The sequence below is a fragment of the Notechis scutatus genome, chromosome 1 (assembly GCF_049901735.1).
Source record: "Notechis scutatus isolate UNSWTSFEM ecotype Mainland chromosome 1, rNotScu1.2, whole genome shotgun sequence".
In the NCBI taxonomy this organism is placed as follows: domain Eukaryota; kingdom Metazoa; phylum Chordata; class Lepidosauria; order Squamata; family Elapidae; genus Notechis; species Notechis scutatus.
Genome location: NC_142009.1, coordinates 202382771 through 202405672, shown reverse-complemented (window position 1 = coordinate 202405672; position 22902 = coordinate 202382771). Strand labels below are relative to the sequence as shown.

Sequence of the window (22902 nt, the reverse complement as noted above, 5' to 3'; positions counted from 1 at the left end):
CAGTGGCTGATCATTGCCTTATGAAGTTCTTTCCTGGACTTCTGGTGTCTGCATTTTTTTTAAATAATCTAGCAGCGATCCAATGATGGAAAGTTAAGTCCGTGAACTCACCTCTCCACTAAAAAGTTTGTGTATGCCTTCATTCGTGAGTTCATGTTGCATTCACCCTTTTCAACTGCAGTTTCTATCTAGATTAGAGGAAGCATGTTATCTTTGATTTTCCCCTCTGCACATTGTACTGCAAAGCTTCCCTTCCTGGCCTTTTAAAATACATTGAAGAAATACGTCGACAGGTAGTCCTCGACTTACGATGATAATTGAGCCCAAAGTTTCTGTTGCTAAGTGAGACATTGGTTAAGTAGGTTTCCCTCCCCCCATTTGATGACTTTTCTTGCCACACTTGTTAAGTGAATCACTGCAGTTGTTAAATTAGTAACATGGTTCTTAAGTGAATCTGGCTTCCCCATTGACTTTGCTGGTCAGAAGGTTGCAAAAAGGGAACACATGACCCCGGGACACTGCAACCGTCATAAATATGAATCTGTTGCCACATGTCTGAATTTTGATCATGTGGCCTTGGGGATGCCACAAGAGGCATCAGTATGAAAATTGGTCTTAAGTCATTTTTTCCAGTGCTGTTGTAACTTTGAATGGTCACTAAGTGAACTATTGTAAGTATTGTATTTCTGTAAGGCTGAACTATCTTGATGTTACATTTCTATGGACCTATAGAAGAACATAGGATTGAAAGAACCACCTATTCTTTATTGCCTTAACCATTGTAGCATGGGAGTCATAAGATGGAGGGGAGGAAGGTGTGATGACCCAGAGTGTAACACAAACATAATAAAATCCAAAATGTAAATAAATGTCCTTTATTGCCTCCAACTTGGCCCCGCTGTTCAATAATTCTCAGTTGGAGATAAAACATACTCAAAAATAGTCTTCAAAAGAAAGCAATACAGTCTGAATTGAATGAGCAGACAGAGGTGAAAATAAAAACCAAACAAACTACAAGGATGAAATGTCCACAACTGAATAGGAGAAGTATTTACCAAATTCAAGGAGATAACAAGGCACAATCTGTTGGAAGGACGCCAACCAAGATAACTTCAGACCAAAATAAAACACGCTTTGCTTCTGGCAACCTGTGTTTTAACTGTCTCTCTTATATACTTCTCCCCCCAGCTGCAACCAATGAGGAGGATCATTGCCGCTTCCTCTCACAAGCCAAGTTGTTGCCTTCTCCTTTCCTCCCTGCGTGTCCTGCAGAGGGGTTGGGCCTGGTTCTTCCTCTGACTTCAGCCCTTCCCCAGCCTCCTCCACAACCTCCAGAGCCACACCTCCACTCCCTATCAGCTGTTCCTCCTCTCCCTCAGAGTCCGATTCTACCAAGGGCATGACAAAAGGTCTGATTCAGTGTCAAAGGAAATAATTTGGGAAGGAGACATGAATGCAGCTATTGACACAGACAGATCTCTGGAAAAGTCAAAGACAGGCATGGAGACCAGTGAGAAGGGAATAATCCCTTAAAACAGGGGTCCTCAACCCTCAGGCTGAGGCCTGCTACCGGGCCCTGGCCTGATTGGAACCAGTCCAGTCCACAAGCCGGATAGGTTGGGGACCGCTGCCTTAAAGGAGGCAACAGATGGGATGGTCCACATGGAAGCCAACCAACAAGGACAAGGAACAGAAAAATGAGCACTCGGGGGCCTTGCTTGACTGAATATCTGCCCAACCCAGGGCCAAGGCACCGCAATTCAGGCTAACATTGTTGAAGGACTTAAGAAACCTCTGGGAACATTCTGGTAGGCAAACAGCTTAGGCTGTCATGTAGAATTACTTTATGTCACACAAAACTACAACTTTAGATGGAAGGAATGAGAGATTTCCCTCAATTTCATTATGCTTCGACCTGCAGAAGAATGGCAGACTGTAGTTTATGATTCCATACAAGTGCAAAGCAAACATAAAAACATACCCTTTAATACCCTGAAGCTCTTTACTTTTTTTCTCCTTTTTCCCCTTTTCTTTCACATTTCTAGCCCTGAAGCTTGCAGTGGTACACATAGTGAAATATGGGCTTTGCTTAATACAGCCTCAGAAGCAAAGCAGGGACGAATAACAGTTATTAAGATTCATAGCACAAAATGAGGCTTCAATGTTCAACATAGCTATCATGAGTTCTTCATAATCAGTAAAAGCAGGATTTATTACGCTGAATATATGCTTTGCTGAATTATAAATAATTCAAGATTCAGATTTTCATCTATGTAGAATTTAGATTTTATTTTTTTTAAGTACAGCTCTGATAATGCGGGTTCTCTTGCGCTGTTTTTGGCAGCTGTATGATTAGTTTGCTAAGAGACTATTTACATATGCCTAAATATGTTTTGATCTGTACAATCAATGGACTCTTCCTGAGCGAGGGCATGAGCCAAATATGTATCAATGCAGTATATAATTGGGAAGATGCTGTGTTTGGGAACCTCACTGCCCACTTTTGGAATGTCGTTCTTAATTAAGTTGTCTCTCATAAGATGATAATTATGGTTACTTTCATGATCATCTTGATGTAAAACTAATAAAACTAATGTGTGCACTAGACTAGAACATTCCTCATTGCTGCTCAAAAGTATAGATTCTTTTTTCTGTGCACAAAGGAAGGCAGACTTCTGTATTATGATTGGGAAGCATGCACCATGTTCATAGTATTGTATTATGTAGCATCACGTTGGTTAAACTGCAGCATTGACATTTGTTTCCACATCTTTTCTTGGGAACAGACAACTTGCTTATTCATTTTTCCTGCAACAATAACAAACATTCAGCAATTTGTCAAATTGTCAGTGTTCCAATACTTTCTGTATTGGAACACTGTACTTCTGTACTACAGTACTTCTCTAGGTACTGTATTTTTTTTTCTTGGCCTGAGAACCAGGATCACAATAAAATTGAAGTGTCAGTATATGAAGGATTGTACAGTGTATTGATATATTTTAGTTGTAAGTGTCCTCATAGCTTCTGTCTCCTTTATTTCTTTGAATTGTGAAGGCTAGCGAGAATGTTCTTTCTTTCTAGCAATTAAATACATTATTAGATAATACAGCAATGTGTTATGCTGCACATAACCTTTGTTTTAATTCCAGTTGATTAGCAAAATTGTTATGTAGATTTTAAAAGTTTTATTACAATATATGCTGCATATAACCTGTGTTTTAATTCCAATTGGATGGCAAAATTGCTATGTAGATTTTAAAAGTTGTATTACTCTTTGAAAAGACTCCCAAGGAATCTAGCAGCAGCTATTTAATATATTATTAATAATTTATGCAGACCTGGATGGTAGATATATTGTATTTCATACGGTGATGTTTTCTGTTAGTTGAAGATTGTATTTTAAAATGGAGCATGTGCTGTCTCTAAAAAGAAAGCATCTCTTTTCTTCAAAGAGGGTTATAATTTTCATGTGCAAATTGATGCAGATTTATTGATTGATTCCTTTAATCAAGAAGCACTATGGCTTCCATGTAATAACATTATCTATTACAATTTACAGGAATGTGTTTCCTGCTGTGAAGGGATGATCTGCAATGTAGATGTACCCACAAATCACACAAATGCTGTTTTTGTGGTACTGCATGCCCGGAAGACATCAGGAGGTAGCAGACAAACCATTAGCATCTCCTTGCTGGTCATACTCATCATAGTTTTCAGGTTATGACATGACTCTCCTCAGGCAGAAGGAATTTGTTGTTTGGAGTTACATGAAGACGATCTGTGATGAAGAAGGAGTTCTAAGAAGTCTGTTGTATGGATAAAAGCACTTCTGGGTATTTGAAAACTGCTGATCATAACATGGTAATAAAGACACTTTCAGATATTGGTGCCAAGAAAACCAAGCACAATAGCCAAATATTATGTCAACTTGACTAGTTACCAGAAATGTCAGAATTCTTTATGTGGAACATAGAACAATTTGTGCCTTGGCATGTTATTGTAGCAAGTTATTACTGTACAATTTTGAAGTATTAAAATTGTTCCTCACCTGAAATGTTTTTGGAAGTGGTGATACCATATTCTTATTTTATATCAAAATTGTTCCTAGTTTTGAGAGGTCCCTACCTACCTGCAATCCTGACTCATATCTGATGCTGTTCCAACTTTTTGCTGTCCCTACTGTGGAGTCCTTTATTCTGAATACTACAGTAGCCACTGTAGCAGCATCGTCGAATTGAGGGAGAAAGAGATGGAAATTGTATGATTTGGTAATAGTCCATTTTGGGTATGGAGACATCAGCATGTATCTGACTATGCAAGTTTGGATTGACGCAATGAGTAAATAATTACTAGGAGTTCTTCAGACAGATAGAACAGTTAGCTCCACACCTCAAATACCCATAACAAGACTGCCTTTTCTCTACATTGCCCTTGCTGGCCAGGATTTCCAAACACTATCACTGTGGTGGGATTACCTCTTTGTGATGAGTTGCACTTATGCTGGAGGACTGGGGAATTATCAAAACTATCTATGGAAGTAGAGAGCTCAGAACAACTAATCGGTTTGCTCCACACTGAGAAATATGAACAGAAAAGAGTTATGATAGGTAAACATAGAGTATTGGGCTTCCAACTCTGCTTGAAGTTCACAACATTCAAAAACTTGTTTTCTAAGTGATCCAAGATAAGTTAATGTGAATCACCCTTGAGTTGTAGTTCAGTCTGTGGGGGAAACAACATGTGTGAAACAGATTTCAAAGGTCATGGAATTTAACACTCTGTTCTGTTAAATCTTGAAACTGTACAAAAAACAAGGGAGATTTTTACTGCAGAGTGCTGAATCCATTTTAAATAACAAACTGAGGTTCATGAAATTTCATGAATTCATGGAAACAGAATATGGACAAATATAAATAATTGGTATAAATAATACAAATAAAGAAGGCTGGAATAACTGTTTACTGTAAGCCTTTTAGATAAGCCATGTGCCCATGTGTTTATAAATATTCTTATTTTTTCTCTGTCTTCGGGAATTCAAGTTTACAAATGTGTTTATGCATAGTAAGTACCACACTAAACCATTAACTTTTCATTGGAAATCAGTGTTCCATGTTCCTTTAATCATAACATCTGAAAAAAGTTTAATTTTACCTTTTTCTAAACTTATACCAATTTCCTCAAATTGTTAAGCAGTTCCCAAGCTAAGGGTTATTGTTTTCCTTCCACCATCTCAAGATATCTTCCCAAGATATCTCAGTAGATTTCTTGCATCATGTGGAGCAAGCATGCAGGCTAAGTGTTGCTTAGAGTAGGCAAGGTGCCTTTGTTTTCTCTTCCTTGGCTGTCTCAACTGGATCCAGTAGCCTTGAAGTTTTACAATAGTTTTAAGTCAAATGAAAGTATAAAGAAATAATTCATTTAGAGGTAAAACTTCAGCTTTGGGTTGAAAACAAACCTGGTTTGTTGGTAGCAGCTCCATGCAGGATTAAGGTCATAGACTCTTACATGAAATTTGTGGAGTTACCACCAGCCATTTAAATAATGGCAAGTTAGATGGACTTGAGGTTTCAAGTTATTGCAAGGCAATATTCCATGTCCCTTCCTAGAATTTTGATTTGTAAGGTCAATATCATTCATTCCAACTCACTATCAGTTAGTTAAATTGATTTCAAATTATCATTACTAGCAAATTGCCTATTATGCAATCTTTATTTGAATATTTCTTGATCCACAGTTTAGAATCATATCTAAATTAAATCGAGTGCAAACTGATTTCTGAAACTTCAGAATTTTTGCTCAGCCCAATATCTGAATCCTAGATCTTAATTTATTCAGCCTAACAAGCTGAAAAGGGAGAACTTTATATGGTGCAGAAGAGGTTGGGTGTTGCAAAGGGTCTCTTTAACAAAAGCAACTGTTACAATTCACTAGATTCTAGAAAGTGTTGTGAATTTAATTTGAGTCTTAAAAATAAGTCATTTTAGAGATATATTGTCTTCATCATAGTGACATACAAAACTAAGTTGTCTCAATTAATTAAACATGCTAAATCAGGGGTGGGCAAACTTTTTGGCTCGGGGGCCTCATTGACTTTTAAAATTTGACAGACGGGCCGGGTTATTTTTGGGAATCACCCCCTTTCCCCCACCCTTCTTCTCCTCCTTCCCCTCCCCTCAGAGGCCCCTGAGTCAGGAGTTGCTACCGCCGGCGCGGCTCAGCGCGGCTCCAGTCCGCATTGCCTCGGGAAGGGAAGGCAAAAGGAAGAGCCGCGGCGGCGCTTTGCAATGGCAGCAGTAGCACCGGAGGCTCAGGCTCAGCGGCTCCTGGTTTTGCCTTTCCCTTCCCAAGGCAACACAGGACTGGAGCCACGCGAGCTGCGCCGGCGGCTAGCAACTCCTGACAGCCCCAGCTGGACACCTGAGCAGAGCCTGGGCGAAACTGCCTGTTGCCGCTGCGGGCGCTGCTGCGGGCGTCTGGCTGCCCAAGTAAAGAACCGCACCAGCTCGATTTTTGGCGCGCGGCGCAGGGTCTCTTTGGCCAGCCCCAATTTTTTTTTCAGAGGGAATTTTTTTTTTCCAGAGGCGGGCCGTATTAAAAAGACCAACGGGCCGGATGTGGCCCGCGGGCGTGGAGTTTGCCCACCCCTGTGCTAAATCATAGAACATAGAAGACCTTGGAGGCCATCTAGTCCAACCCCCTGCTCAAGCAGGAGCAAATATTAGCCTCTACCTGGGATCGAACTCACAGCCTCCTGATTGTGAGGCAAAAGCTCCACCTCTAGGCCACAGCACTTAGCATAAATTATGACTGATCAAAAATAGTGATTATATATGAAACCAACATCAAACCATGTTATGACTTAGCTTGATATAGTGACTCAGCCTATTTCTTCTGGGTACAATTTTTATGAACAGTTTAATGGGCAAATTGTTTAGCTTTGTATCAAACCCAAATGAAAACTAAGCCTCCTAACCAGCAGGAAGTATTCAACATAGAACCTCTTGAATCCTACATCTTTATCAGATAGCCAAATTATTTATTTTCCTTGTCCTATTTTCAAAGAGCAAATTAAAATGGCTCTATTTGGGCATTAGCACTGCATTGACATGCTATAAATCGTCTATATGCAAAGATTCGTCTGGATAGTCTTTGTTATGTGAAAATGTCCATGTGTGTGTTTGTGAATGCATTTATGATAAGTTTAAACTTGACACCATACATTTTTCCCAGGTAAATAATGCTGCAATATGAAGTAAACTTTGAAATAATATCTCTGTTCTTTGCAGTAGGCAATACTCATTGATGTTCCCCACCATGACTGTTGCCAAAAGATGAAAGTTTATATTTTTTTAAAAAAAGAATATTCCTAGCATAATTGATAAAAATTATGGTTGAGAGCTTTACCTAGTACTATACTTTTAGAACAAATATTTTCAACAGTTCTTTCTGAACAAGTTCACTAAATATGAGTACAATAATTGCTGATAAGCAATTTTATCCATTTATATCAATGGATTCATCAAGATGAAATGAAACTCAAAGACCCTATGATAAATTATTTTTCAATTAGTGTTCCAGTTCAGTAGAAATTAAGTCTATTAGTGTAGTAATTATATTCAGGCAGGATCGCTATATGGATTATTGCAATTATATCTCTTTTAGTGGATAAATTTTCAAAGAGCAAAATATCTAAATTGTTAGCTGTCTGCTGAATAAACCAATTGAGTGGAACACTCAAATCCTGGTGTAATCCAAGACAGTCATACAGTAGTTACATCTTTTAAAGCTGCAAACCTACATATCCATGGTGGGGAAAAATACTTTTGAGGATGGGTAACCATGGAAAGTGGGATTATTAGTAATTTTTGGAATTCTAGAGGAGAACACAGCTAATCTGGCCATTAATTCCAACATCCTGCTCAGTCCAGGATTCTAGATTTAAGCAAAAGTACTATCGTAAAAAAGAGTTGCTTGGAAAACATGCTTATGCATAAGATGCTCTTGTCTGAAAGTTTTAGGAGCATTTCATGTAAAATGAGGTATTTTAATTATTGGAGTAAATAATTTAAATTAATTAATTAAAAATAAAATAAGTATTAAGGTCATACTTTCAACATCATGATAAATTTCTGAATGGGAAATTGTTTCCACTGATGGGAGAACTATTTTGGGGTGGGGGTAAGTGAACTTGAACAACTCATCAACACCATCTCTACTAGGCAGGTGCAACACCTTTGGGTTCTGCAGGGCTGCACCAGGTTTGGGGAGGGAAATCGGAGGTTATGTCACAAAGGTAGGTAGGTTGTAGAGGGCAGAAGGAAGGGCCATAAAGGACAGGAGAAAGAGCTGCTACCCAGGCAAGAGTCAGATAAAAGGGGCCAGATTCTGGACCAATAAAGTAACACCTGTAAACATATCAGACAAGTACTTCCCTAATTCATAGAAAGATAAAGGGTGGGGAGCACATTCAACCTTGCAAGATTCTGTTAATACTGTACAGTGGTACCTTCACATTCATCATTAATTGGCTCTGGGAGATGTGACCACTACCAAAAATGATGAGTATCATTTTTTTCCCATTAGGAAAAAAGGCAGATGACACCAACCAGTTCTAGTTTGTGTGTTGAGTACCAAACAAATGATGAGTACAGGAATAATTTTTTCCCATTAAAATGCATTGAGTAACCTCTTGAAAAAGCACCTTTGGGATATGGAGTACCAAACTTGAAGAGTTTCAAAGCAGTTACGTACCAAGGTACCACTGTATAGCTTTACAATAAAAATAGTACTGATTTGTACTGTATGGCACTGGTTTCCTAGTGTGGTCTAACTTCAAGCGATTACATAAATTCAGTACCCATTTGGGAAGAGAATGCCTGGGTTTATCCACTGCTAAGGGGTAAAAATGGTGCTTAGACCTTCCTATATGTAAAAAAAGAGCTACCAAAGGAATGCTGATATGGAGCCTTGTTTTTTTTCCAGTTTTGGTCTAGAGAACCACACTGGCGTACAATTTCTACTGGGGAGATGGTAAGTTTACTGCAGCAAAAACAAGGCTTAAGATAGCTAAACAGTCAGTTTCATACGCTGCAGTCTGCTTTCCATATGTCATCGTGTATTTTTAGTCTTCACAGTATCTGTTATTCCTGGTGGGCCATTTCCCCCTCAGAGGTAATTACTTCTTTTTGTATCTACTTGTTTCAAAGATGTGCAGGCGGTTTCTTCTAGCCCTCTGTGGCGGGAGAAGCATGCCTTTCTTGAAGAAGATTAAAAAGACAAAAGATGCTATTCCTTTAATATCCTGAAGGTAGATAAGATATAGCTATGATTGATATAACAGATTACTGGAAAACCACTGCATGAGACATCACTCAGTTCTTGCTCAGTGTAATACTTAAAAGTGAAAAGAGAACTCGACAATACTGAAGGATTTGGAGATGTTAATTACACATAGGAATGAGTTGGAATAGAATGGAACTTGCCGAAAATATCTCTTGGAATTGAAGACAGAACACGAATATCTGAAAACATTTTTTAGGGGAAAAAAATGGTCTTTAACCTTTCTTCCCTTTTTCCTGAAATGCAAAACTATGAACTAGCAATGGGGGGACAAGACAGAAAAAGGTCTCACAAAATTAAATGTAAATTCAGGCAAAACAGCCCATTTGAGAAGTGTCAAGAGTTCTTTATTGCCTCTTCTCTTGAAAGCTGTACGTCGAAGACTACCTGCACAAGGAAATGAGACTTCATCTCCTGGCTACAATCACCACTACAATTTTTTGACACCTTATTTCCACCCCCACACCCCCACCCCTGCTTATAATTCTGCTTTTTCTTTTCTTTGAAAGAAATTCTGAAAGCAATTTCTTGTTTACCAAATCAAACAAAAACGGATAGGAAAAAATATATAATTTTCCTCACTGACAAAATTTTCCTGCCTGTTTCCAAAGTTCCTGATTAGTGCACTTTGGTTGGGGAAGGATTGCCTTCTGCTGTCCCTTCTATCACTTTTGGTATCCTTGAAGGCTCCTGCTTCTCAGTCTGAAAATCTCTTGAGGTTTCCTGGAAATGGAAGCTGTAAAGGCAGGGATATTTATTAATTTATTTAGTGTATGATGATGTTGCATTAGCCAGGAAACTACAATGCTAATGCAGAGTAATAGCTTGGCTGGCTGTTTGCTAGCTCTGTTTGGTTCACACTCACATGCTTCCCAAGGTGGGCCACAGCAGAAAGAAAGACAGTTTTTCCTGCAGTGTCATCCGAGGCCCTCTGTTTCCACCAAAGCCACCTCACAAACAGGCATTACAACTGGGAAGTTTCAGCACTGTCAGGCGTCTAACCATCTGCATGAAGAGCCAGCTCAACTCCTCACCAAAGCAGTACCCATTTACTCGCATATAACATGCTTTCAAATTGCTAGGTGAGTAGAAGCTGAGGCAAGTAATGGGAGCTCACCCCACCGCACAGCACTAGGACTTGAACTGCTGGAGCAAAAACCATCTCCAGCATCATTAAGTCACTAAACCACTGTGCCTTTTTAGGCAGGGATAATGGTGCTATAAAACTCAGAACACGGTCATCAATCTTTGCCTCAAGTTAAATGAGAATGCAGAATGATTTTTTTTGCCATACCTACTCATAACTGCATCGCATAGGCACACTAAACATATCTTGACTAGGTCTGGGTGCAGGGGAGGATCAGAGCCAGAAAATTCTACCATGAAAACACCCAAGGTGATTTTGGATTACTCTCCCTTAAACCAATTTGTTCTTGTGAGGATAAAATGGAAGGAGGCTCTCATTTAAACCACCTTGAACTGTTGGTGAAAAGGAGAGAAATAGTATAATAAATATATTAAACTAGCTCGATACCCGTGCTTTGCTATGAAACTATGTGGTTGGGCTTAGTTTTTGGGGAAGGAAATAAGGGGGGAAAAATTCTGCTTCTGCCTACCAGCATTCATCGGAATTCATCTGGCTAGCGTTCTATTTGGAAACTGAAACAGTATTTGCATGTGAGCAAGAAGGAGACAGCAAGGAGCCTGGGTGTGGCTTAGCACAACTGTTCTGTACTGAAGCTGCTTGGTGCTCTGAAACTTAAACTTAAACTCCTCTCCTCTGTTTATGTTTTGCATTTGGAACAGATTTCTTTTCAGCTGGGGAGGGAGATTAGAACTCCTTAGCATCAGAGAGTGTTAATAATAATATACGAAATTCTAATGCTCTGATGATCATATCGAAAAATCCTTTCTTAGTGAGCACGTAGAAGCCAAGAGGAACATACATGCCAAATTTCAAGTTTGTAGGCTTTACGATTCTGGAGACATTGTGATGATGTGTGAGCGGCATTTCCCTTTTATATATATAGAAGATAAATATAGACTATACAATACTATTTTAAGTTAATGAACCATCCACAAAAGAGTATGTAATTCCATGTGAGTTAAGTATGCCTCTTCATATAGCAATGAATATTATAAAGTCTCTCTCCTAAAATTTAGTAATTGCCCCCTTGGTTCAGTGCTTAGAATATCTAGTGAAATAGGGTTAGGGTTAGGGTTAGGGTTATTTAGGGTTAGGGTTAGTTAAGGTTAGGGTTAGGGTAGGGTTAGGGTTATTTAGGGGTTGAGGGTTGGGATTGGGGTTGGGGTTAGGGTTGGGGTTGGGGTTCGGGTTAGGGTTAGGGTTAGTAAGGGTTAGGGTGAGCTAGGGTTAGGGTTAGGTTAGGGTTAGGTTAGGGTTAGGGTTAGGGTTAGGTTAGGGTTAGGTTAGGGTTACGGTTAAGGTTACGGTTAGGTTAGGGTTAGAGTTATTTAGGGTTAGGGTTAGGCTAGGGTTAGGGTTAGGGTTAGGGTTGGGGTTAGGGTTGGGGTTAGTGTTAGGATTCGTTTTAGGGTTAGGGTTATTTAGGCTTAGGGTGAGCTAGGGTTAGGGTTTGGGTTTTGGTTTGTGTTAGGGTTAGGGTTAGGGTTAGGGTTAGGTTACAGTTAGGGTTAGGGTTATTTAGGGTTACGGTGAGCTAGGGTTAGGGTTAGGGTTAGGGTTATTTAGGGTTAGGGTTTGGGTTATTTAGGGTTAGGGTTAGTTAAGGTTAGTGTTAGGGGTTTGGGTTAGGGTTTGGGTTTGGGTTAGGTTTAGGGTTAGAGTTAGGGTTAGGGTTAGGGTGATTTAGGGTTAGGGTGATTTAGGGTTAGGGTTAGGGTTAGGGTTAGGGTTTGGGCTAGGTGGTGGGTTAGAGTTAGGGTTAGGTTTAGGGTTAGGGTTAGGGTTAGGGTTAGGGTTTCGGTTTTGGTTTATTTATTTTATTTATTTATTTATTTATTTATTTGATTTGTCAATTGTTTACAAGATAATAAGTACAAGTGTATACATAGTTGTGAATATATGAAATGGGTACATATAAGAAAAATAAAGAATAAGAGAAACAATAGGACAGGGACGGTAGGCACGTTGGTGCGCTTATGCACGCGCCCCTACAGACCTCTTAGGAAAGGGGTGAGGTCAATAGTAGACAGTCTAAGGTTAAAGTTTTTGGGGTTTGGGGAAGAGACTACAGAGTCGGGTAGAGTATTCCAGACATTGACCACTCTATTGCTGAAGTCGTATTTCCTGCAATCAAGTTTGGTGCGGTTTACTTTGAGTTTGTATCTGTTGTGTGCTCTTGTGTTGTTATGGTTAAAGCTGAAGTATTCATTGACAGGTAGGACATTGCAATGTATGATTTTATATACCATGCTTAAGTCGGACCGAAGGCGGCGTAATTCGAGGTTTTCTAGTTTTAGAATTTCGAGTCTGGTGGCGTAAGGTATTCTATAACGGGTAGAAGAGTGGAGAACTCTTCTTGTGAAATACTTCTGGACTTTCTCAATTGTGTTAATATCACATACGTGATAAGGATTCCAGACTGATGAACTGTATTCGAGTATTGGTCTAGCAAATGTTTTGTATGCTCTGGTTAGTAGTGAGATATCACATACGTGATAAGGATTCCAGACTGATGAACTGTATTCGAGTATTGGTCTAGCAAATGTTTTGTATGCTCTGGTTAGTAGTGAGATATTACCAGAGAAAAAGCAACGTAGGATTAGGTTAACAACTCTTAATGCCTTTTTGGCTATGTAGTTGCAGTGAGCTCTAGCACTTAGATCATTAGAGGTGAGTATTCCCAGGTCCTTTACAGAGCTTGGGTCATCAACAAGATCTTGACTATTCAGCTTGTATTTTATTTTCTGATTTTTTTACCAATATGTAAGACAGAGCATTTATTTGTTGAGATTTGGAGTTGCCATATGTTAGACCATTCAGATACATAGTCTAGATCTTTTTGAAGGGTAGTAGTATTGTCTGTGGTATTGAACAGCTTTACATCATCAGCGAAGAGAACGCAATTGCTCTTGATATGATCACAAAGGTCGTTTATGTAGGTTTGTGTTAGGCTTGTTAGGGTTAGGGTTAGGGTTAGGGTTAGGGTTAGGGTTAGGGTTAGGGTTAGGGTTAGGATTTGGTTAGTGTTAGGGTTTCGGTTTTGGTTTGTGTTAGGCTTTTTAGGGTTAGGGTTAGCATTAGGGTTATTTAGGATTAGGGTGAGCTAGGGTTAGGGTTAGGGTTTGGGTTTGGGTTTTGGTTTGTGTTAGGGTTAGGGTTAGGGTTATTTAGGGTTAGGGTGAGCTAGGGTTAGGGTTAGGCTTAGGGTTTTGGTTTTGGTTTTGGTTTGTGTTAGGGTTAGGGTTAGGGTTATTTTTAGGGTTAGGGTTATTTTTAGGGTTAGGGTTATTTTTAGGGTTAGGGTTTGTGTTAGGTTTAGAGTTAGGGTTAGGGTTAGGTTAGGTTAGGGTTAGGGTTAGGGTTAGGTTTATGCTTAGGGTTACGGTTACGGTTAGGGTTAGGGTTAGGGTTATTTAAGGTTAGGGTTAGGGTTAGGATAGGGTTAGGGTTAGCGTTATTTAGGGTTAGGGTGAGCTAGGGTTAGGGTTAGGGTTATCTTAGGATTAGGTTAGGGTTAGGGTTAGGGTTAGGGTTATTTAGGGTTAGGGTGAGCTAGGGTTAGCGTGAGCTAGGGTTAGGGTTAGGGTTATCTTAGGGTTAGGGTTAGGGTTATCTTAGGATTAGGTTAGGGTTAGGGTTAGGGTTATTTAGGGTTAGGGTGAGCTAGGGTTAGCGTGAGCTAGGGTTAGGGTTAAGGTTAAGGTTAGGGTTAGGTCTAGGGTTAGGGTTAGGGTTAGGTGTAGGGTTAGGGTTAGGGTTATTTAGGGTTAGGGTGAGCTAGGGTTAGGGTTAGGGTTATGGTTAGGGATTAGGGTTAGGGTTAGGGTTAGGATTAGGATTAGGTTAGCGTTAGGGTTTCAGTTTTGGTTTGTGTTAGGCTTTTTAGTGTTAGGGTTAGCATTAGGGTTATTTAGGGTTAGGGTGAGCTATGGTTAGGGTTAGGGTTAAGGTTAGGGTTAGGGTTAGGGTTAGGGTTAGGATAGGGTTAGGGTTAGGGTTATTTAGGGTTAGGGTGAGCTATGGTTAGGGTTAGGGTTAGGGTTAGGATTAGGGTTATTTAGGGTTAGGGTTATTTTTAGGGTTATTTTTAGGGTTATTTTTAGGGTTATTTTTAGGGTTAGGGTTTGTGTTAGGGTTGGGGTTATTTTTAGGGTTAGGGTTTTTGTTAGGGTTAGAGTTAGGGTTAGGTTATGGTTATTGTTAGGGTTATGGTTAGGGTTATGGTTACGGTTATGGTTATGGTTAGGGTTAGGGTTATGTTTACGGTTAGGTTTTGTGTTTGTGTTAGGGTTTGTGTTAGGGTTAGTTGTCAAATTCTGTAGAGGCTCATCCCACTGAAATGCGAAATGAACTTTTGTTATCACACTCTCCTCTTCAGCAAATAAAGCCGAGGTGCATATTGGTGTTAGACCTGGGCAACAAATAAATGCACCATTTTTATCGACAGTTTTATCTATCATAAGTACGATGGGTCGTTTAATGTTTGTGATGTCTGCTGTTCCCTTTCAATATCCTAACATTTGGATGGTGCTGCTGCTTCCCCCAGTCAGGTATTTTTTTCTTCTTAAAACATTCATCTCTCTCTCTCTCTCTCTCTCTAAGCTGTTCATTGCCCCCTGGGTGTCCTCACCAGTTGAATGGCCCTCACCTAACAGCCGTAAATATTCAATTTGTTTTGAAGTCAACTCTTCGTCCTATCAGGGATTGATTAGCACAAAGCCTTTTCTTGGTGGTCTCCTACTTACAATCCTGAGGCTTTAATCAGGAAAACATGTGCTAGAACAGAGGTCTCCAAACTTGGCAACTTTAATACTTGGGGACTTCAACTCCTAGAATTCTGGGAGTTGAAGAGCACAGGTTTTAAAGTTGCCAAGTTTGGGGACCCCTGTGCTAGACAGATAAGGATTCTGTTGCTGTTCCTTAAACAGCCATGAACTACCTTGTTAGATCAAACCATCCTTCTGACTACTGAAGAATTCTCACCGGTTCGTTTGAAAGCTACAGAGAAGGTTTGTGTCCCTTTACGATTGCACCCCGTTTTTTTTTTCCCCAGCTTCCAGCAGAGCAAAACTATGGTGGTAGTCTAGCAGGAACCTTGGTGGATTAGGGCGTGATATTCCAAATTTTTACATGAATAGATGGGGATGCTTCCAACTTTTAAGTGTCAGCAGGAACCATTTAAAAAAACACACACACACTCCCCTGTAACAATTAGGCAAAAACCTTTCTGGAGCTTCTCAGTGTTGTGATATATTTGCACAGAGGACATAATCTCTGTTATTACAGGATACAGTTTAAAAGGTCACCTCACAGCATTCTTTTGTTTCCCTCTGCGTTGCTGTTACTGGGCTTATCACGGGCATTTCAGTACACTGCCTTTTATTTTTTGTTCCACTCTGAGCAGGACAGGGAATTCATATGTAAAACAGTCACAACATCATTTTCCTTTAGTGCCCCTTATTTGGCGTTCAATAGCAGGACAGAGTATCACCATATGTAATATGTTTACTATAGAGCGAAATCCCATGGAGTAATTCGAACCAAGATCTGGACTCAGATTCCCATTCTGCTGTAAATTTTGTAGGTGATTTTGGATCACGTATTATCACTATCCCTGCTGTGAGAGAAGAGACCCATGTATACTACCATAAAGCTTTCCAGCGAAGTTAAATATATGGAAATTTATTGACTTGGAAACATGTCCCTTTTAGATTTAATATATACCCTTCAGAGGTGGTATTCAGCAGGTTCTGAGCAGTTCTGGAGAACCGGTAGTGGAAATTTTGAGTAGTTCAGAGAACTGGCAAATACCACCTCTGACTGGCCCTGCCCCCATCTATTCTCTGTCTCCTGAGTCCCAGCTGATTGGCTGGGTCTTCTTTTGTTGCCCTGCACAGGAGAACGGAGCTGGAAAGCAGGTTAGTGGGGTGGGAGGGAATGGGGGTTTTGCAGTATCCTTCCCCTGCCACGTCCACCAAGCCATGCCCACAGAACTGGTAGTAAAACTTTTTTAATCCCACCACTGATACCCTTGGAGTATGTATTAAAACTACGGAAAGCAGTTTCCTGAGTTTGAGACACTGTACTGTAAAGAGGAAACACAGCATTCAGTTGTCTCACATTCTCCTCCACTCAATGTCATCTAGGATTGGACCACCACAAAATTTGGTAAGAACTATTACAGGTAATCCTTGACTTACAACCATTCATTTAGTGACCATTCAAAATTCCAATGGCATTGAAAAAAAGTGACTAATGACCGTTTTCCAGACTTTTCTACCATTGCAGCATCCACCTGGTCATGTGATCAAAATTCAGGTGCTTGGCAGCTGACATGTACTTATAACAGTTGCAGTGTTCTGGGGTCATGTGATCCCCTTTTGCAACCTTCTGACCAGCAAAGCCAATGGGGAAGCCAGATTCACTTCACAACTATGTTAATAACTTACCAACTGCCGTGATTCACTTAACAACTGTGACAAGAGGAACTTCCGGTTTGTCGGCTTCGCGAGCGGCAGGGATTTGCGAAGCTGCGCGATCCCCTGCCGCGCTAGTGCGTTTTGGGGCTCCGACCCAGGCGGGTGCGGAGCTAGGCTGCCCTGCAGGGGCAGCTGAAGGTAGGGGGATCCGGAGAGGGGTTTGGGGTGTTGCAGACCCCTCCCTGGCGGTAGAACCCCTTTTCCCAGGACGGTGCAGCGGCGGTCCGTAATGGCCGCCACAAAGAAGCTGGCAGCCGGGTAAGAATGCGCAGGAGGAAGTGGAGAAAGTGCTTGAAAGGAGAAAGTTTTTCTTGGCTCTTAGGACTCTAAGACATATTTAATAAAATTCCTGAAAAGTATGACTTTCTGAATAATACCTGCCAGAAGAGGAAAAAGCGGCAGTTTGATGGTGCTGAAAGGATAGCTTACCCTCTTTTCCTACGGAATAAATAACTGGATATTAAGAAACCTATTTTTTTAGGTGAAAATTGGTTTTAAGCGATGAGTGGGAAGAGAGAGGATTAAAAAGAAAATATTTGTATGCTAAGACTTTGTTGGAGGAGATGCCTTAAGGATTTGAAGACTAGAATATATTGCAATAAGATTTTAAACAGATTTGGACTTTCTTTCTTTTTGATTGATATTACCCCAGAAGGAGAAAGTGAGAACTCTGCCTTAGTTTGGACTGACTGATAACTTTGGGACTGCTTTATTTTTTTTTTATTTTCTTTGGAATATTCTGGTTGTTGTAAGAAGAAAGAAGGGAAAAGAAAAGAAAAGATTTATAATGGCTTTCTCTGTTGAGGAACTAAGAAAAAAATATGAACAAGCAAAAAAAATGGTAAAGATGGTGTGGAAGAAGCTTTCCTTTTTTTTAGAAATGGCGCTACTAACTATCAACAAACATTACAACAGATGAAGACAGCAGAAGAACAAGAAAGAAAGGAAGGAGCCATTTTTAATGAATCTCAGAATTTGATCAAGAAAGAAGGAAGAGAGAAAGAAGAGAACTAAAGGACTTAAGATCTAAAAAAACATTTAAGAAAGGGAAAAATAAGGTGCAAAATCAATATGATGATGGTAAACAAAAGGGAAAAGGAACACGACAGAGAAGGGAAGCCAGTAAGGCAGAGGTTAGAAGAAGGGGGTAGAAAGGTTTGTTGGGAGAAGAAAGAAAGGGAAAAGGTGGAGAAAAGCTACAATGTTTTGAAATTAAATGAAAAAAGGAATTTTTATGGATAATGGATAAAGTATAATTTTTCAAAAAGATTTTGCAAGGTACATAAGATGAGATGGTAGTATTGTAATGGTTTAAGAGTTGATAAGAGATTAAAATGTTAAAATGTTTAATAATGATTGGCTTTAAAATTTAATAATAGGGGAGGTTTAGAATACTGTTTTTAATTAAAGAGTTTAATAAGATTATGGTATTGATGTTGTTATAAATTTTTATTATAGTATTTGTTTTTAATATTTGGATTTATTGTCTAATTATGTATTTAATTATTTTGGATGTACTAGTTAGATAGAATGTACCAAGCAAAATCGGATTGGGTATTGGATGTTATTTTAAAGGTTAATTTGATTAATTTAGGGGAGATAGAAAGGCATCATACTCTGATTAATGATTTCAGGAGAAACTTATTTTCTTCTTTTTCATAAGGAATGAGACAAAGGGATGATAAAAATGGACAAAAGATACAAATATAATGATTCAAACTAAGATGATTAATTAAGATAGAATTAAGAAGAGTGAAATATGTGGAGAAGTTAATATAGAAGACTTAGAATGGTAAATAAAATAAGTAATGATATGTAAGATGAGCATGAAGATAATTGAAGTCCATGAAGAGAGAGATACCTGGGTCCAAGTTACTTTCCAAAAGATTTTTTTTTTATGTTTTGTGTGTTGTGTGTATATGTTTTTTTGGGGGGGAGAATTAGTAAAAGCTTGCAGAAATATAGAATGAGAATAATGGTAACTAAGTCAGAAAGAAATAGATGAAATAATAATAATGATACTGAATAAGAGTAAAGAGAAGTAAAGAGAAATTGAATAAGAGGTTTTTGTATGCTATATTGAAATGGTTTAAAACAGAATCATAATTTATCTGACTTGTTAAATTTACAATGAAAAAAGGTTTAAACATGTAATGAATAATGATAATTTGTGTGTTTTAAAAATTAATAAAACTTGTTTAAAAAAAAAAAACTGTGACAAGAAAGGTCATAAAATGGGGCAAAGTTCGCTTAACAACCATCTTGCTTAGCAATGGGCATTTTGGGCTCAACTGTGGTTGTAAGTCAAGAACTACCTTGTTCTTTTTCAAAGAATTCACAAATTTAAATCTGTGACCTTTACAAAATTCAATCTGAACTTTCTTCTGATCCTTCATGATTACCATTCATTGGGTTAATATGTGCAGTGATTTCACAGAGTCAGCATACTTCGCAAGTACTATTTAGCAATAGCAATAGCACTTAGATGTTTATATCGCTTTATAGCGCTCTCAAAGCGATTTACAGAGTCAGCCTCTTGCCCCCAACAATCTGGCTCCTCATTTTACCCACCTCAGAAGGATGGAAGGTTGAGTCAACCTTGAGCCTGGTGAGATTTGATCTGCCAAATTGCAATAGGAGTAGCTTGCAGTACTGCACTCTAACCACTGTGCCACCGAGGCTCTATATTTTATATATTTATATATTTACCTACCTATTTGTAAGTTTATTATAATAATGTTATTATAGAAAGAGATCCATTTTCCTAATATGCAGCTAGATCATCAACAGAGATTTTAGGCTGAGTTGTGATCTGCAGATTATCATCAGAATAATCTTTGTCTAATGGCATTCAGTCTGCAGTACAGGTAGTCCTTAATTTATGATCATAACTGAGCCCAACACTTCTGTTGGTAAGTGAAACATTTGTTAAGTGAATTTTCCCCATTTTATGACTTTGCTTGCCACCATTATTAAGTGAATCACTGCAGTTGGTAATTTAGTAATGGTTGTTAAGTGAATCTGGAGTCCCCATTGACTTTGCTTGTCAGAAGGTCACAAAAAGGGATCACATGAACACTGGACCCTGCAACCGTCATAAATATGAGTCAATTGCCAAGCACTTGAATTTTGATCACGTGACTATGGGGATGCTGTAAGGGTCATGTGAAAAACGGTCATAAGTCACTTTTGAATGGTCACTAAATGAACTGTTGTAAGTCAAGGACTACCTATATTCTTCCCCCTGTTATTGGATGGTGTCAATTATGGCATGCTTTAGCTTCTACTAAAACCCCTATGTTCAGTCAGGTGATCCTTGCTTGAATGTAATTTAAAAAAAAATATTTTATTGATATTCCAAAGTTTAAAAACATAAAATAAAACTATATGCATTGTTATCAATATCAAGACATCTTTTCCTTTTCCTTACATTTTTCAATATATGATTACTTATTCCATTACCGTTGCTTGAATGTATTATTTAATTTGCCTTCATATTGGGTTATATCCAGGAATGGGATTCAAACGGTGTTACTACCGGTTCGGTGCACGCACGTGCTAAAAACCTTAAGCTGTGCTGCCCGGTCAGCTGGAAAGTGCTGCGCACGGCTGCGCAGCATTTGAAAAGGCACTTCTTTCCTGCTTTTTCAACCTCAGCTGTGCCGCGCAAAGCAGCTGAGGTTGAAAAAGCAGGAAATAAAGGACAGGTAAGAGCCCAGGCGGGCGGGCGGGCCAAACAGCAGCAGACACAGAACCGGTTCTGTGTCTGCTGCTCTTCAGAGCTACCGGTTCTATAGAGCCGGGCAGAATCGGTAGCATCCCACCCCTGGTTATATCTTGGGACTGAAATAATCTAAATGAAAATATCTCAGGTTTGATCACTGGCTTCTTTAAAGAGGCCCTGATCCTGCATGTGCATCCATGCCTGCTGTCAAGCATTTGGGTATCCAAACTTCAGCACATTCCTGCTAGTTATACTCAGAAGTTACAGTAAGGATTTTTTAAAAAGTTTATAACAATTTGCAGTCATACTATTGACAGTAACTGTAGTGCTGAAACTCAAACAACTAATCATCTCAAAACCAGGACAGAGATGATAATAATAACTCAAATTCATTAGTAAACAAATCTGTGGTTGCATTTCATTGAGTAGCCTTTTGGTCAAAATAAAAGAAAATATCTTCTTATGTTGACAGTATGCAAGCTGTTTACAGGTTTATCTTAATTAAAGAAGACACAATCGGACAAAGTCAAGCATAGATTTATCACAACACACATGCTCACATGTCAATCCCAATTCCTACTCTAAGTGCCTCTACCCAGTTGTGCTAGAGAATGGCAGCACAGGGGATACATAAATCTCAGCAGCCATTGAGGGGAATTTTTATATATTTATTATTTCAAAGTAAAGTATATAGCACTTCTTTCTCTTCTAAGGCTTGATTAATAAGCCAAACAATATCAGTGGCCTTAACTAGAGAATGGTTGTTTCTCTTTCTCTCTCTCTCCTCCCTCCCTCCCTCCCTCTCTCTCTCTCTCTCTCACACACACACACAACTTTCCCCAGGCATAGATAGGAGAGGTGTATCACCCAGGGATCACTGGTTAAGAATAACTGCATTAGAGAATATGGTTTAAACAGAGCTGGAATTTTAAAAAGACTATCATTTGATCTACAGATTTGTCTTGAAGCAGATTCTTTTAAGATTCAGTCTTTTCCCGGGATTTGATTTCAATTTGACCATGTCTGTTGTTCATGAAGTATCTTCAAAAGCTGGAAGATATTATCCCAAATGGCCAGGAGGTTAAGAGCGTGCATTGTAAACAAATCTGGGCAGCTGAAAGACCCTGTCCTGGTTTTGAGATGATTAGTTGTTTGAGTTTCAGCACTACAGTTACTGTCAATAGTATGACTGCAAATTCAATATCACCACAACGAAGAATTGTGAACAGGGGTTTGGTTTTAAAAGGGTTTGGACTTTACAAATGTTTTCTATCTGGTTAGATCTTCAGCTTTGCTATAAGCAAAAAAGTTGCTTCAAAGGTCACTGCAGATGACATCAGGTGGAAAGTTATGTTCTGTGGCATGAAGTGCTAATGCATGGCTGAGGCTAAATATGTGATTTATGGAAAGAAAAGCACAATCCCCACTCTTTTCAATCTTTGAATATGAAAGTGGAAAAGTTTTGTAAAGGAGTTTAAAAGCAGTTTGGAGATCTTAAAAACAAAGGGCATGCGGACTGCATATCTACTTTCTAATTTTTGCAGCCTTAAAAGCCCCAGGATTACACAAGTAATTGTACCTTTTGCTTATTTAAAAATAAATGGAATTATATGATTTCTATCAAATAGACCTGCTCTCTTTTCCTGTCAAAGCATTCCATCTTCTCCTTGACACTGTATTCAAGATTTGAAGTTTCCATTCAAATATATCCAAAGCAGCTGCTGGGTAATCTATAGTTTTGACTCTTTCTATTTTTTTATTTAAACAATATTCAAGGACGGGAAGAGAAATTCTTCAATCCTGTACACTATTGCATCCCACTACTCCTACTTTGTCATGCCTATTTTCAGATTTCTTGGTATCAGATGGATGGATTGGTTTTAGCTAAAATTTGGTACAGATGTGTCATGATTAATATGAGTTTGAATAGTGCAATGCTTGATTTAGTGTGAATTATAAATTGATGGAGGCCACACTTAGTGCAAGCCAAAATTCACTTAATGCGAGGCTAACACATGCTTGGTTGAGGTTCAGGCGTGCACAGTGGCAAGTCAAGGTTTTAGATACTGCTAATCTTCATGTGTGCAAAATGAAGATTGAGAAAGGGAAAGTTTGTTCAAGGAGAGCTCAAAAATGAAGACAGGTACACTTTACGCACTCTGGAAAGAGCGCAGAAAAGAGCAACAAAGAGTATTGGGGGCTGGAGGCTAAAA

At 39.1% G+C, this 22902-nt stretch overlaps 1 protein-coding gene across 2 annotated transcripts in view; it reads left to right on the top strand.

Annotated features, from left to right (window-relative positions):
• The window catches only part of LYPD6B (LY6/PLAUR domain containing 6B), a 97559-nt gene extending 93505 nt beyond the window's left edge, over positions 1 to 4054 (top strand). For both annotated transcript variants that reach the window (XM_026673495.2, XM_087950058.1), the window contains exon 5: positions 3560 to 4054. In XM_026673495.2, coding sequence (XP_026529280.2) covers positions 3560 to 3724 — 165 coding nt within the window. In that variant the 3' untranslated portion in view covers positions 3725 to 4054. The remainder of the gene's footprint in view (positions 1 to 3559) is intronic.
• Positions 4055 to 22902: the final 18848 nt, after the last annotated feature.